General features: G+C 36.2%; 1 protein-coding gene across 5 annotated transcripts in view; it reads left to right on the top strand.

Moving 5' to 3' along the window:
• ENAH (ENAH actin regulator) overlaps window positions 1-16,120 on the top strand; it is a 91,329-nt gene extending 75,209 nt beyond the window's left edge. For 4 of the 5 annotated variants that reach the window (XM_085219135.1, XM_085219136.1, XM_085219134.1 and 1 more), the window contains 5 exons: window positions 3,879-3,945; window positions 5,708-5,767; window positions 9,724-9,802; window positions 12,029-12,086; window positions 13,115-16,120. In XM_085219135.1, coding sequence (XP_085075261.1) covers window positions 3,879-3,945; window positions 5,708-5,767; window positions 9,724-9,802; window positions 12,029-12,086; window positions 13,115-13,152 — 302 coding nt within the window. In that variant the 3' untranslated portion in view covers window positions 13,153-16,120. The remainder of the gene's footprint in view (window positions 1-3,878; window positions 3,946-5,707; window positions 5,768-9,723; window positions 9,803-12,028; window positions 12,087-13,114) is intronic. The other variant, XM_085219137.1, reaches the window with a different exon arrangement.
• The last annotated feature ends 225 nt before the right edge of the window (window positions 16,121-16,345 follow it).

Raw genomic sequence — 16,345 nt, forward strand, 5'->3', positions numbered from 1 at the left:
TGTAGAATGACATCTACTGGAAGCACTGTGTTTAATATAGCAGTTTCCTGTGTCTAACCTGTGAGGCTGGTGCGTGGAAACAGCAGTGAATATGAAAGCAAGCTGTCTTTTCAGTCCTGTAAAAACACACTGGGTTGCTAATTTGTTTCTATGTCTGACCTGAATGAAAACTTTTACAATCATATATAACAGCTATCAATTACAGGTAGTTCAGTAAAGATTCAGTCCTTTAAGTCTATTCTAGATTTAGAAGCCTGGTGTAGAAATTCTTTAAGCACAGTTCTTCTGCTGATACATGATTGTGGCAGAGTTAGGAACTGTGTAGTCTATGTTTCTGCTGCTTTCTTTAAGGAAAACTTGTATATTAAGTGTTTCTGTAGTCAGTCGATATGTATTATCGGAATGAATACTGTAAGTACTTGCATGTCACTCAAGTCTTTGTAATACAGCGTTTTTTTTTTTTTTCCTGTCCTTCAGTAGTAACTTCTTAAACATTACCTTCCCTGGATACCACCCACTGTGCATACAAAGGGGGAGGAATGTGCCATACACCAACATTCAGTATGCTTCAACTTTTTGTTGATTGCTTGCCCATGTCTATGTTTCTTCAGTAAATAATTAAGCCACTCAGAGTTTTGCAAGTCTTAATGTTGAAAACCATTGCTGTAGGGTGAACAAGTTCCAGGTAATCACTGTCTTTGAGATAAAAGGGAGAGACAGGAGCTAAGTATGCCTTAATGGAAATAATGAGAAAACTGTTACTATTGTGATACAGCAGATCTACTCAAGATGTGAGATTGTGAGGCAATAAATGTCTTTAAAAAGAAAAGATGGAAAACTTTATTTCTTTCTCGCCTTTGGAATTTGCTCTATTGAGGCAGAGATGTTAACCTTGGGAAAATTGACTGATTTTGGAATACTGTTTCTAATAATATAGACCAAAAGGGGAAATTAGGAACAGTGGAAGCGGCTTCTTTGATTGTTGCTTCCTGGCCAGCAGGGCACTCATTGATTGCCCCTCCAAACTTTTTGGAAATATCATATGCATCCAGACATGTGACTGTTTCATCACAGAGGACAGATTCCACTTCATTTCTTGATGATATAAAATATTCTGATAATGCCATGCATCATCATCGGAACGTGTCTACTAAATGTTTAAGAGGATCAAAAATTCAAAAACATAATTGCAACAATGTACTATAGGGCAAGATAGTACAAATCATGTTTGAAGAAAGTTTTGTTAGTAGACAAGAATGAAATGCAGAAACTTCCAGTGAGACGTTTAGAAATGAGTATCCTAAATTTTTAGGAAGAAGCAGATCTGCCTTTTAGAACAATAGGTTCATTGCGACTATCATGAATTTAAATGCAAGGGTATTGCCATCTCTTTCCCCATTCCCTCACATCACAGAATTCATCATGGTACCAAAGTAGTCTACTCTTGGTAGAGGAGCCTTTGGTGAAAGGGTTTTGTTGCAGAAGTGGGGATTGGTGAGGGAATGAGAGTGTTGTAGTGCTAGAACAATGGTTAAAGTTGATCTTTCGGAGGAGCCTGTTGTCTGAAGTGTAGGAATGGAAAAACCTAGTCACATTGTTGCCAAAAGGTAGAAACGTATTTAAGAGTTTTATGTGTAAGGAAGAAGAGTGTTTTCCTTGCTTGTTTGGCTTTCCAGAAACTTGAGGACAGATAGAAATATCAGGGCTGCCAACTGGAGGAATTGAGTGAAACGGATGTATAAAAATACCAACGCGAAGATGAATCCTTTCTTGCCCTTTTTGGTGGAGTTATAGAGTGGTGTTCATTTTTGAATTTTGTATCTTGGAGTGAGGAATGACAAGTTATGAACTATAGTGATTTTTAGATGCTCTATGTAGTGTTTCTTTATGGATAACCTTCTAGTAGTTGTATCAACCATATGCTGAGCAGTCTGAACAGTAGATCTGTCATGACAGTGCTTTTAGTGTTAATTTGAGCAGGCTGCTGAAACACTAAACAATTACTGTTTGTTCAGTTGCAGCATATGAGTGCTTGGTCTAGTTGTGTAATTATATCTAATTACCATTAACAGTATGATTGAAATTGTTATGCACAGACTTACATTTAATCTTAGGTGCTGAGCTTGCCTTTCCTATGTGTTGTGCTGTGAGCTACCAGTGTCCCAAATTCGTTGTCACAAGGAGTATGATGTTGAAAGGGGAGAAATTTCTGCTGTTTTGAGCTTGGATCTGTTTGGCTGTATTCTTATGTGTCTTAGCTCTTCTAAGGAGTTACACTCTCTTCTGTTGCTTACAGGGAAAGTTATGGCATGATTAGACTTGCAGAGATGGACTAACAAGTTGTATATTCCTTCGGGGAGAATAAACACATTTTATTTAGGTTTATGCAACTGTGTAAGTTAAAACATGTTAAGTAATGGAAACAAAACAACCTCAGAACTATGCAGGAGGCTACAGACATGTGAAACTCGAATACTTTTGCTATTCCAGCTGGGTAATAATTCCCATCTTTGGGCAGGTTGTGGCCATGGTGAAAGTTTCCTCAAATAATCTTGCAAATATAGCAAAAACAGCTCCAAGGCAGGATAAGTTCTAATGTGCAGAATAGCAAATCAACAAAGCCTGAGACCTAGTAGTAGTATTTGCAGTATGTAGTTGGCTGGCCACAGACTATTCAAGTAGAATTCTGTAGTTCAAATACTTGTCTTATTGTTTTTGTGGAATTCAAGAGAACTTCCTGGTTTATATGAATCACAGATTGGGTATTACGCCTCTCAATTTGCTCAGTTTAAGCAGAGTTGAACAATACAAGGAATAAAACCTGACCAATAAGAAATCAAACCTTTGTGGTAAGAGCTATGTCATGTGGAAGGGCAAAAATCTCATTTACCGTGCAGTAATGCACAGTAAGCAGTACTTAATTGAACTGTTTGCCCTGTTTTTGCTGTTATTTCTGTCCGGAGTTGAGAAACAAAACTGTTCAGTTAAGCTTGCTTTCACACATTACTTCATGTTGCTGTAATAATTTCAGTGATTGGTTCAAAGTTTCTTGGAGAGGATTCTGAACAAAACTAAAAACAGCTCTGTAAAGTGAAGCATTAGTTTGTATAAAGATGGACGGGTCGTTTTAAACTTGAATACAGTTTATTCCGTCTGTAGACTAGGCCCAAAAGTCCTGTCTCACAATGTGTAACAGCATGCTTGACCTTCATTGAATAAGCTGCCCGTGCAGTAGTAGAGGTGATCAGTGAAACTTTGTCCGGTGTCACATTGTGGTCAGTAAGCTAATAGCTTTCTGGATCCATGTATAAAATGTACTTTTTTTTTAGTTAAAATTCAGTTAATTTTGAGTCTTGTCTTGAAAGAGGAAATTATGCATTGGAACTCAAGACTCATCTTTTTTAGGAACGGATTTTGATAATTAAATATCTTGCTGCCGAAAGATATTCTAGTTCAGTGAAGTTGTGTGTTGCTTTATTGAAACTGACACTGAATTATTGTTACGTAATTTGTTAACATGCTAGGAAAACTCTTCTTTTAAAAACATACTCAGCCAGTTTCTGGAGCTGACTGGTTATGGTTCCAAAATTCAGTGTTTCACATCTAAGGCAATAAAATACATGAAGTAAGGCAGACTTTCTTCCAGCTGGTTTAAGACTCAAGAGGCATTTACAGTGCTTAGCGCTGAAGTGAGAAATAAAGGTACTACCAGAACATAAATGGCTATAGGATTAAAGTAAGATGAGGTTGCTTAGTGTAAAGGAACTAAAGCAGTGTAATTTTAAACAAACAAAAGATTGACTATGCCAATTAATTTTCCCACATATTTATACAATAAACAGAAGACAACAATGTTTAATCTTCTTTTTTCTTGACAGAACTAACAAGAAAGCCTTGGGAAAGAACAAATACAGTAAATGGAAGCAAGTCTCCTGTTATATCCAGGTAATCCTTTTCATACCAATAGCTATCTAAAAAGATATGTTTGCTGCTCTTGCTCATGCTGCTAAAGATCTTGTGCTGAAGTAGCGAGAAAAGAATCATCTTACTAGTATTAAAGCAAGATTTATGGGTTGAAGAGTGCTACTGTGAAACTGCTTTTGGCAGTGTTAACTAAGTATAAAGTATTGCTTTTGAGGAATGCTGAGAAGTAAAATTTTGGTAGTAAAAGTGAAAAGCCAAAAGATTACTTAACAATTGCTGTGGTCTATCTTTGTCTACACAAATGTTTTAATTCTTTCTATTTCCTTGCATTAAGTCTGAAATTTCCTGCAATGGAAACCAAGTTCAGTGCTATCATTTGTATGTTCAGTAATAGATCTACTGAATAGCTTTTCTCCTTCCTATTTCTGTGCGTATTATAGTCTAGTAACTTACAGTATCTCTGAGCTTGAAGACTTTAGTGATGTCCACTCTGCTATACTGCTTTACAAGCCTTGACTTGATTTCTTCCAGCTACTCCTCACCCTGGTAGATCCTGCATGCTTTAACAGAGCTCTTTTATTTTCAAGCACATAAAGGTATAAAAGCATTGTGTGGAGGAGAAACTTACTACAGAAAAAAAAGAACTTGTGAAAGGAATCCTAGAGAGTATTTTAGATTTCATATTATTTGAGACATTGCAGATTTGACTCTTTGGACGTAAGCTCTGTGTATATATAATTGAAGGGAAAGCTGTGTGATTAATAAATAGGGCAACTTTCCTTATCAGATTGCTTTGGGAAGTCCAGAATATCTTTCTATCTTCATTTGGCCTGTCCTTACACCTTTAGTTCCTATTAAACTATTGCATACACCCTATTTCTCTGATGTTTTTTTCAGTTGGTTAAATGGGGAGGTTACTGTAGTCTGTTTTAAAAGGTTTTCTGACCTAGAAGAAATTACAGACTTTTCAAGACTACTTCAGATACATTAAGAAAATCACTCCAAGCTTTTGTCTTCATCGTCCAGTGGGAAATGTTAATAGAATGCAGACTGATCAGAGCCTTGGTTAATGTATTCTCCATAAGCACTTAAAATTAACAATTACTTGTTGATCAAATATCGTTATTGCTTTCCAGCACTGTCACAATATACCAGTAGGTGCCATCGCATACATTTTAGAATTGCTGGCAAAGTCTTCTAGGCAGTGCTTAGTTTTCTATGCCAAGCTGAGGACTCTTTCATGGACTGAGGAAAGAAAAAGGTATTAATAGAAGTCTCTCTGAATTATCTTTGCATTATTCTCAACATTTTCTACAGTTTACATGCCTAACTTGAGAAACAGGTTGTTTAAAATTCCTTGAGTTAATTGGTGAAAGGGTAGTGCTACTTAGAACTTGCCGCAGAGGGAATATCTTTCACCTGTTAGCCTAGAAAACCTGTTTCTGAACTAAACAGAGAGAATGTGGTCTTTGCCAGCGATTACTGGCAAGTAATCAGAGTTTTCTATTGAGAGCTTCCAAACAAATAGACAATAAAGGATTTGTGATTCAGAATGAGTGTTCTAAATATTTTGAAATAGATACTATCCTACTTAAAAGTAGGGCTTTTTTTCTAGCACAGATTTTTAAGACTTGAGCTATGTGTTTTTCACATTTCTTGGTACATTCAGTATAGAACTCTTAGAACATAATTAATGAAACTCCATTGTATTCAAGGTTTTAAAACTGAACGTAACGAAGTTCTATTATAGCTTGTTAAGGTAGTGTTTCTCCCCCCCTCATAGACGGGAATCTCCATGGAAAAACCTCGTTTCTGAAAACAGGTTCTATGATTCATTAAACAGGTATCATCCTGTTGGGACTTGAGACTTTGTAATAACTGTTATGACCAATTCAGGGTTGGACTTTTTGTACATCGATTGGTAATCACCACATTATTAGGTCCCTCTTCACATTTTGACTATCAGGTTGAACTCACTTTTGGAATGATTAAAAGAGGTGGTTCCACAGGCAAATTGAGGTGATTCAAGAACCAATTTAGAATTCATAGTAAATACTGGATTTCTGGTATTCACCTATGAAGTTATAAATTTCTGTTGGGTGTGCCGTGATTTGGGCAACCTGCAATATTTTAGGAGCTTTTCAGAAATGTTAGTTCAGATATAGGAGAATAGCAGTCAATTTTCCAGGTGACTTTTCATTTCTGCTTGCCACAGATGAAATAAGGTAACAATAGATTTTACTTGACCTAAGCATGTGAAAGAATAAAAGACTCATTAAATATAAAATCTTGTTTCTTTCAGGGAACTATTCATACATTTTAAAATATCATTGTATATTTCTAAGCTGTATATTTCAGTTTCTGTAGCAGTAACCATAAAATATTGACGTTGAAAACCTTTGGGCTTTAAGAGCTTTCCACAGTTAAACTTCTTATAAGAGTCCCTTTAAATTATTTAGTCGAATTCCAGCTTTGTTTTTCATCAAAGCACTCAGTGTGGTGAATACTTCATCTTTTGTATAAAAAGTTCGACTTCTACTTCTCTTGGGTGGTGTATTCTGCATGTTGGCACGGAATGTCATCTTTATCTTGCATGTTTGGTTTAAGATGCTTTAGGGACTATGAAGATTGCTTCACTGTCCTGCTAGGCAATGCTATGAAAAACCACATGGGAGAGCTCTGTAGCCATCTTAGGGCTAATGGTTGAGAAGTTCTATTTGCTAATATTCATAGCTAACATCTGTCTTAATGGCAGCTGCATTCACTATTTATCTCTCCTCTGAGCAAACAGAAGGAAGAAAAGGATAATTTGGGCAGGGGAAGGCAGATTTGACTGACAAGTAATTACTAGTTACATATTATGGTCTTCTGTATTTGGTTAAATGAAGTCTTGCAAGACTTCTCAGAAAGAGAAAGTTGAATATGTTCCTACAACTGAGTGACAGAGTTTATAAAGGTGTTTACCTGTTGAGCCTCTTGACAGATACTTGTAGGAGAGGATAGCGTACAATTGGCAGATCTATCTTGTTATTATGGAGATCTGGAGCTGAAGAGTAGTAGATCCTTGTTGTTTGATTGCATTTGGGAGGAAATGGATTGTTGGGGATTTTTTGTTATTGTGGTGGGTTTTTCAGTCTGATTCAGTAAATGGTGTAATACTGTTGTATACGGGAACAAAAAGATAGCTAATCATCAGCAACAATATATCAAGAATCTGAAAAGCTCATGCAGTTCTGTCTGGAGTCAGACAGTGTTTGAACTGTTGGATATTACCTGCAGAAGTAGTATTCTGAAAGTCAGATATGTGATGAAGCATCAACTGACAAAGTTCCCATCTTGATAGAGAGATAAATATTTATCTTTGTGTTTTTTTTTTTAGCAAGGAGTTCTTTCATAAGGAACTTAGCACTGTCAGCACCTAGAGATTTTTGTAAAAGATTTCAAACTGTGGTTTGTTTTCATAGCATTAGCACACACTGTAGATCTTCTGGTGGCTACAGGGTGAAATCTGTTTTCCAGCTGTTTCTACTGTAAAGTTACGTTGTCTTTCAATTTCTATCTTAATCACTGGATCATGTATTTCATTTCAGTGTGTTTCAAGTCAAATAATGTTAGCAGTATCTGTTTTACAAGTTATTTTTGTTCTGATCTGATCCCACCTGAGGAACAGAGCTGGTAGAACAACATGAGATGTTCCTGCATCTGTCTGCCTTAATGCAAAGTCCAGCAGTGGAGGAACAGTTGAACGTTGCTTCTCCTGACTCTATTTTGTTTGGTTAACTGTTGGCAGTTTTCTCCAGTGTTGCTGCCTCTAAACGGCACATAAGTAACTTCTCAGGGTGCAGGAATAAGCAGAAATAAGAAAACTGCTGAGAAATGTCTACCACTGGCCTGTCTGCACTGGTGTTCTTACTTTTGTTCCACAGCGTTGAATGGATTCAGGTGCACAAATGTGAAATGTCATGTCACCAGTATTAGTTGATAGCTATGAATTTGTATTAGAATAGGGCCAGATCTTGCAACTTTTGTGTTCCATGTTGTTTCACTTTCTCTTTTTTTTTTTTCCACAGAGAATCAATAAGAGGTAAAAGTAGGAGAATGCAAACCTGGGGAAGTTTTAATAGTACCAGAATGACAATTTAGTGTCATATAGTGTGATGGTTGCAAGTCGCTCTTGAATTGTTCTTTTGGTTAGCAAATAAGAAAATCTGTCAGACTTTAAGTCATCAGGACTTTCTGTTAGTGTTAGAAAAAATAGTGTAATTAGGCTATTTCCTGAGGGATAAGCCACTATATTGTAGTGAGTGACACCTGAATGTATTGGTTTTGTTTTAAAAATATAAAGAGGTTCACTTCTTTTTCTTCTGAGTGAGAGCACGGCTTGTCTACTAGCTAAATTATTTTTTCAATTTAATTAGGTATTTTTAAAGCAGTGGATATGCTGCTTGTGTTCATCATGTTTTGTGTGAGTAAATGTGTGAGAAAGAAAATAAGCTGCAGAACCATACCTTTCCTGCTGGTTTATCTCTTTGCTGTGCCTGATCAACTTCCACCTGAACAAACAAGGTTGCACAAGCAACAAATCTTGAAAAAGGCGGTGTTTGATTTCCTCCTGTTTCCTCCTGAGAGTTTCTGAATGAGAAACTGGGCTTAGACTAGGATTTTTTTGTTCAGTGATGGTACATATATGGACAGTGGAACAGGTCCCAGTTTATTCTACTAACAACTTATCCTTCCTTAAACATAACATACTAAGGTAATTCTAATGTTGGGGAAGCATCTTGAAATTAACTCCAGCAGTTCTTCTAAATATTTTTTGTTTAATGTTTTGTAGACTAACAAAGACTAGGATTTAAAAAGTAATTCAGGATGGCAGAACATTTTTCCTCCTCTTGTCCCCACACCGTCATTCAACCCTGCTTTAGACAGCCATTTCTGTATTCCTGCTTTAGCCCCTAGCTTCCATCTCCGCTCCTAGCTGTTGCATATGCAAGGCCCTTTGAAAATGTAGTAAGGACATGAATTTGGGAGTTGCATGTTGGGCAAATGGAAGAGATCAGGAGAACAGAAATGACATGATTGAGAATTCTCTTGTTCTGGAATTCTGTGTTTTAATAATGCAGAATAGTCTCTGTAAGCAAATTTAAAAAGTCTCAGAGTATTACATAGCTTAAACATTCCACAGACCAAAAAATGAGAACATCATCTCAAATATTATATGATTAAACCTGCAGCTGTTAAAATATTTGTTCTCAGAATCTTTACAAAATGATTCATGAACTAATAAAAGGTTGGAAGGAAGATTTGGAAGCCAAGTTCCTGCTCCGAGAAGGAATTAGATGAGGTTATTCAGTCTTGTTCTTCCAGGTGATGCCACAGTATGCTTTTAGTTTGCAGCATCAATGTGTAGTGGTTAGAGAAAATGCTTCTTGGAGAGAGCTCTTCTGAAATAACTAAGTAGTTTAAAAGGGGAAAAATAAAAGTATTTGATGAGGGATCGGTTTTTCAGATACATGATAAGAAATCAGAAACCACTGATAGTGAAATATGTCTGCTGTTGTTTTCAACTAATAATCTATTCCTATGGTAATCAATATTTACAGTGTGTGGAAGATGTTCTTAGTTGTTGATTCCCATTCTGTGTGGTATTTGGGGTCTAACTGATTTTTTTTTCCACTTTTTTTTTTCATTCTGGTTACTTAATATTGCTTTGGATGAATATTAGTAAGCTTGATGAAGAATTATATATGCCTTAAAAATAAATGACCAGTAATTCACTAATTTGTTTTTGTACTGCAGACCAAAATCTACAACAGCGGGGCAACCCAGTGCCAATGGAGTACAGTCAGAAGGTCTAGATTATGACAGATTGAAGCAGGTATGCATACAGAAGAAAACCTGGGCACTAGGACTTGTTGCTTTCAAATACCCAGATTTGTACTGCCTTACTAACTGGTTTCAAATTTCTGTGATAACTTAGTAGTAACTTTACCTTAAAATGAGAGAAAATTATGTCAGTACTCTTAGGAACTGTAATTGTATAATGCTGCTTACACAGCCCTGTTATTTTCTCCCAGATGCTTGTTCCAGCTTTTGCATCACACAGCGTATAAAGTGGTGTTGATACCATGGACGGTCCCAGGGAAAACCAGGCAAAAGTTTGATTGAATAACATTTCCTTTTCTCTCTCAAAACAAACAAACCAAAGCTGATGAAGCAGGTCTAGGAGAAGAATCACCAATTTTTTTAAAATCAGGCTTGAGCACTTGTCCTGTCACTTGGCAGTGAAACAGCTTCCATGACACCACCTTTTCTGTAGATACATTGACTATCAGCAGAAAAGAGCTTTTTCTGAAGAAGGAACCTTCTGTTAGGTTAGTGAAATGTTACACCATGGATTGGAAAACTTCTGGTAACAGTAATCTGTGCAAGAAAAACCTCAGCAACAGATCTGTTGCTTGTATCAGGGCAAGAGATACGAGTTAACAACATCACTGGTACTTAGTCTCACCAAGACCTTCTGTGGTAGTGTGGGTGAGCTCCTAATAGAATCTTTCACATGAGCAACTGGATATAACTTATCTTTGTTCTTTAAGTACTAAGTTTGCCTTCAAGGTCAGATGATCATCTTTGCTAATTGTGGGTGATTAAATCAATTTTCTCTTTTGAGAGTAGTTGATATCTGGGACATTAGGATGATGTTGATCCAAGAACATTTCTTTAAGGTGTCTTTCATTCTCCATTTAAGTTAATTCTGCTGTGTGTTTTGTCTGCCCTGCTTCATACAGCCTCTACCAATATTTAGGGTGTTCAGTTCATTCTTTCCAGGTCAAAAAAAATATTGCTGATATTAGCACAAAAAATCCCCGAGATTTTTGAGTCTTTCACAAGGAAATGCAGTTTTCTATTTTCTAATAACTATCCCATGCAAAAGGTTAAAAAAAAATAAAAATAAAAAATCTGCACAATTTCAGTCAAATCTGATTTTTTTATTTTTTTTTGCTGTTGTCCTAAGTGGAGACATCTTTATCTTATAATCTTTTTTGGCTGCATACAGATCTGGGATTCTAGTATCTGTTCTAGAGGTACAGCAGGTACTCAGGAGGATTTTTAACACTCGTGCTACAGCTTGCAGATAGCAGTCTGGATGGTTTGATTGTTGCCTGTGGTTCTTTTGAGTTTAAGTCTATATAGATCTCAAAAAGCTCTCAGATGTCCCAGGTTTCTAGCTGTCTGAGTCAAACCGCTTGATTGTTTTGTCTTGAGACAAAATGGTCAGTTGCTGTGAAGTAGTTGACACGTTGCCCTTCCACATTTGCTGTGTTTTATGGTAGCATGTTGACACATCTGTTCTTCAGTGGGAGGATTACAGCTGCAGCCACCTTGTTCAGGGCTCTGTAAATTGGGGGAAGGTACCTCCTAAGCATTGATTGTTGCTGTTACTTGGAGACTGAGTTCATGCATGTATGTTTGAGAAACACTTCAAAAATGTTTAGTATTGTGTGTTGATATTGACACACTGGGAGGCTGAAAAGAGAGTTGAGTATTGAGACTGAAATCTTCTGGATGAGTTAACTGATGATTACTGATTTGGCCAGGATGTGACAGAGTACTCTTCAGAAACAGACCGTGCTTCCCACTCTGGTTTCAAAAGCAGTTTCAGAAAATACTTGTCCCAAATCAGTTATAGAGAAGGCTGTTGAAAAATTAATGATAGCATTTGACAATCAATTTGATTACGTCAAATTCCAGTTTGTGGCTGGGACTAACTTGTTGCCTGTTTTTCTTTGAATATTTTCTTCTGCCCTTTTTTAAAAATTCTATTTAGCAATTATGCTAGTGCAATTTCTACCTTAACTACTTCTCTTTCTTAGTGAGCACTACTGGAATCAATTTATAGGACTTCTACACATACATCTACTTTTTAATTTTACCTGCAGTAAGAATGTTGTAGGCATGTTTCAGGTTTGGGAGATGAACTTTTAAGATTGTGGAATATAAATTTCAGAATGGTTAAAGGCTTATTGAAGGCTGAAATAATTTTGGATTTCTCTCAGTAGAAAACTAAAGGTTAGAAAGCTAATCTATTACTCTTATGTTGCAGGATATTTTAGATGAAATGAGGAAGGAGTTAACAAAATTAAAGGAAGAACTCATTGATGGTAAGTATCAGTTTGTTATCATTGAGTCTCAGAGCAAATAAAAGTGCAGTCTTAATTTGTTTCTGGTTTCTGTTCTGGGAACTAAGTATTGGTAAATGTAAGTTTGCTATCTGTTGACATTCTTTCAATTGTGCCTGTAGTGGTTTCACTGTGAAAGTTAGTTGAACTCCACAGCACCACTCTCACTCCACCATCTCAAAGGAACAGGGAGAGGAAATATGGGAGGAAAGAAAGATTCACAGTTCTAGACAAGACAGTTTACTAAAAGAGGGGGAAAAAAAGGCAAAGGCTGTGCAAAAGCAGAGTGCATTGGCACCAAGTGCCAGTTTTGAATATGTGCTGTATTTGAATCATTTGCAGCTATCATTAATATTGTGTGATTGTAGATTGGCTATTTCTATAATCAAAATACTTCATAGCTGCTGGAATGTATATTTCAAAACTGATAACATTCAGGCAATGGCTGTTTCCACCTTCTACACTTCTCATGCTCAGTCTTCAATATAAGATTCAGACAAAAGAATGTTCACAATTTTTTTTATTTTTAAAGAAGATATTAAGTGGTCTTCTGTAGTCATGGGAAATTATTTAGAAAGAATATTACATACATCCACGAATCAAGTAGTAAATAAAATTATATGTAAGCTGTAGACTGTAGTGGTGTTTTTTAACACTTTAGTGTAGATTTCTTTTTCCTTGTGGAATGTACCAAATCTGAGTATGAGAAAGGCTCTCCTTAAACTAAATCCAAATAAGCCCACACACATGCTTCTGGATATCTCCAGCAAGTCTACCATTGAGACGTGGGATAGAAAAATAAAATGTTAGTGAAGACTACAGAGGGGAGAAGGGCACTGCCTAGCTGAGAATTACACAAGCATTTAATCATGTGAAGCTCCATTACATATGATTATTCACTTTCTGTGACTGCTTTAGAAAGCTGAGCTTTCTTTAAGAAGCTAGCTAGGTATGCTGACTTTCTTCCTTGTTTTAAAATGTATGATTTGTTTATCTCTCTTTCTCTGTAGCTATCAGGCAGGAACTGAGCAAGTCGAATACTGCATAGAAAGACTAGTACTAAGCCGATGTGACTCTTTAACTTGGTATAAAACTGACTACGTTTGTGAGCTGTTAGAAGAAAATGGAAACAGACACTTGGAAGGAGGGAGAAACATCATATTCTGAAAAGCTTCAGACGCATCACTCTGGTGATATGCTATTTCCCTCCTGGTTTGCAGCTTTTTTCTGACCTTTACAGCAGGGTGGAAAAGAGTCTTAAGGTTACTGTAATGATTGTGCAGAAATTCCTACACCTTTCAGACAAGATCACAGTGCTTTGAAGTATACTCATGTCAAAATAAAATTGCACATGTTTCAGAATTTGTTGTTAAAGAAAAAAAAAACAACAGGGAAAAGCTTGGGAAGGCTTTTCAGAGAGGTTTTCTTTATTAATGAAGGATTTAGCAAGTTATACTGTTGTACTTCAGATGTATCTCAGGTTTGTCTTCCTATCATATCTGATGTTTCCATGAATAACTTAAAAGATCAGATGTGTGTAAGTTCAGTTCACAAAATATGGAACAATTAGAAATATGTACTTTTAAAGGGCAATATTTGTAAGTGAATGGCCTAGACAGAGTTCACTTGTCAAGATTTTGGAATTTTATGATAGGAAGCCTCTCTAGTTAGCCTTCATGCAATTTTATAGGAAAAAAAGAAAAGCAATTGCAGTCCAGAGTTTAAAGATGTAGATGCCTTCCTACATTGTTACAATGCTTTACCAAATCTAAGACTTCTACATAAAGCAAATCAGCAGTCAAATGTAAATCATTAGTATGTTGTAGATTTACAGTAGATTTTTGGGCTTTTTTTAGATTTATGCATGTGGACATTTTTGTAATGTAACACAACACAGCTTTTTAATTAAAAAAAAAAAAAAATTGCATGTCACAGATATTAAGTAGCCTTTTCATTTTTAAGGCTTAATTTATGCCCAGAAAAATGTGGGATGAGGGAGGGGGAAGGTGACACATTTTTATTACTTTCTACACTTTTTCTTCATCTTACATGCATGTGTAATAATGAGGAAAATGTGACTTTATCAGTAACCATGTTAATGGAACCAGGTACTTAATCCTTTTTTGTATCTTTTTTTTTCTCCAGTTTTGTATTTGAAATTCAGTAACACTTCCATAATGGTTCTGAAACTACCATGAGAATCTAACTCATTTTTTGATGAGAGAACAAACATTTAGACATCTAAATTACTGAGGATGCACCTGTACAAGTGTGTTATTCTTTACCTTTTACCATGACCCTCTGCTTCACTGTTTTCTGAGACTCCTTTTTGATTGGTTAATGAAACAAGACAGCAGTTAGTTACATTAGAAATATGGGGCGTCAGATCACAGTAAATCTCCCCTTCTAATTTATCTGCCACCTTCCTTCCAAAAGAAAAAAAGAAGGGAAAAAAAACCCTACCAAAACCACCAACAACAAACACAGCTGCTCCACACAATCCAAACTGAAAAACAGCAGTGCTGTACCGTTGGTTTCAGTCAGTAATTTGAGAATCATTTCCAGGGAGGATGCCACCCTTCTGTTTCCCCAGGTTTTCAGATTTTTTTGACTCTGTGCAATTTGGTGGCATAGAATTCCTGTGAATTGGACCTGTAGTGTTTTGGAAAAATAATGCGGATCGAAATCTTCCCCTTTCCTTTGCACTGTCAGTTTTTCTGAGCCGTAACAGTGCCATGTTTGCTTTGTGATCTGTGCTAATCTGAAACAAAAGTTTACTTGCAACTTTTGGAGAGAATAATGTTTCAGCATAGAAGTATGCGCAGCTCCATCCCATGGGCAAATGCTTTTAATAACATACTGTCTTCAGTGCTGAACATCAAAGCAAAACAGCACTTATTGGTTTAGAAAGGCTTAAGTTGGATCCAAACATTTCTTTTTTTCCAATCCTGAGAGAAGACTACAGTGGAAATATTGCCTAATTCAATTCATGAAACCATTTTTTAAAAAAAGAAAAAACTGTTTTTCTGCATGCATTTCTTGGAGGCGTTAAAAAAAAAAAAAAGCAAACCCGTAGTAACCTTGTAAAGTACTGTTTTTCTCAAAATAAGAGGAGGCATTTTCATCTTTGTTATTGTAACTTTGTTTTACACGGACATTTTCAGCATTAAGGAAGTTTACCCTTGTCAGAAATCATGTTGGGTTTGTTTTTAGGAGAGTTGAGGAGTAGCTTAGTGGGATAGTGTGAATGGATATAAGTGGTCCAAAATTAAACGAGAAGCGACTAGGTTGTGCAAGGAACTGGCTTATGCACTAAACGTTTTGTGCCTTGGTCTAAAATTAACATGATTTCTGTTCAAAAGAAAAGGAACAGATGTCTTCTTTCGTGCTGCTTCTACATACATACTTTCTATAATCCCAAATTGCTGAATTGGTTCTTTCCAGAAAATCTGATTGAATTAAAGATTACTGTAAACATTTCCTGTCATACTGACAGTTGCACCATTTCCAGAGATTTCAGTATTGAAAATGAGCTACAGAAGCTAAGGTTATTTTGCCTACTGGTAACTAAGTTCTTTGATAACCATATTGTGGTGGTTCTGTGCTTTTGTATAATGGATGTCTTAAACTGAGGACAGTTTAGGGGATCCTTTCTGATTCCAGGAAAGCGTTGCTTTCCTCAACACTGTGATCTAATCTGTGATAAACCTGTACTATATACAAGTGGCTAACAAGTCAACCACAAACAAACTGAATGTAAAAATCTTAGTGCTGGTGCTGAAATCTCTTCAGACAGTCATAATTTCCAGTTCATTGTTTTAAAAAGTTATCAAGCATCAAGTGTCAATCGAAAACTGAAGACGATCACTAATGAATGTTGAATTTTCATGCATTTAGGTTTACCTTCTTTTTAGTTTCTCAGTTCATTCTCTGCTATTTTTACCATATTGTGTCATTTTAAATTTCTTACATGCTAACGTTTTGTTTGAGCGAATGAAATAAAATTGCAATATATACATGTTGCCACCATTTATTTATGGAACTTCATGGAAGAATCTCCTGTGTTCAGTACTAAAATTCTCAAACACCTTACTGACTGCTAATTCCGTAATCCTTGGTTTCACCACTCATTTTTGCCTTTCCTTTGGAAGATTTGATAAAGAAAATGAAATACCTTACATAGAGTGTAACTGCAGGGACTATAACATTCATGGATGGTAATGTACGTAAATTCCAATTCA

The sequence above is a fragment of the Meleagris gallopavo genome, chromosome 2, assembly GCF_905368555.1.
Source record: "Meleagris gallopavo chromosome 2, MGAL_WU_HG_1.1, whole genome shotgun sequence".
Lineage (NCBI taxonomy): Eukaryota > Metazoa > Chordata > Aves > Galliformes > Phasianidae > Meleagris > Meleagris gallopavo.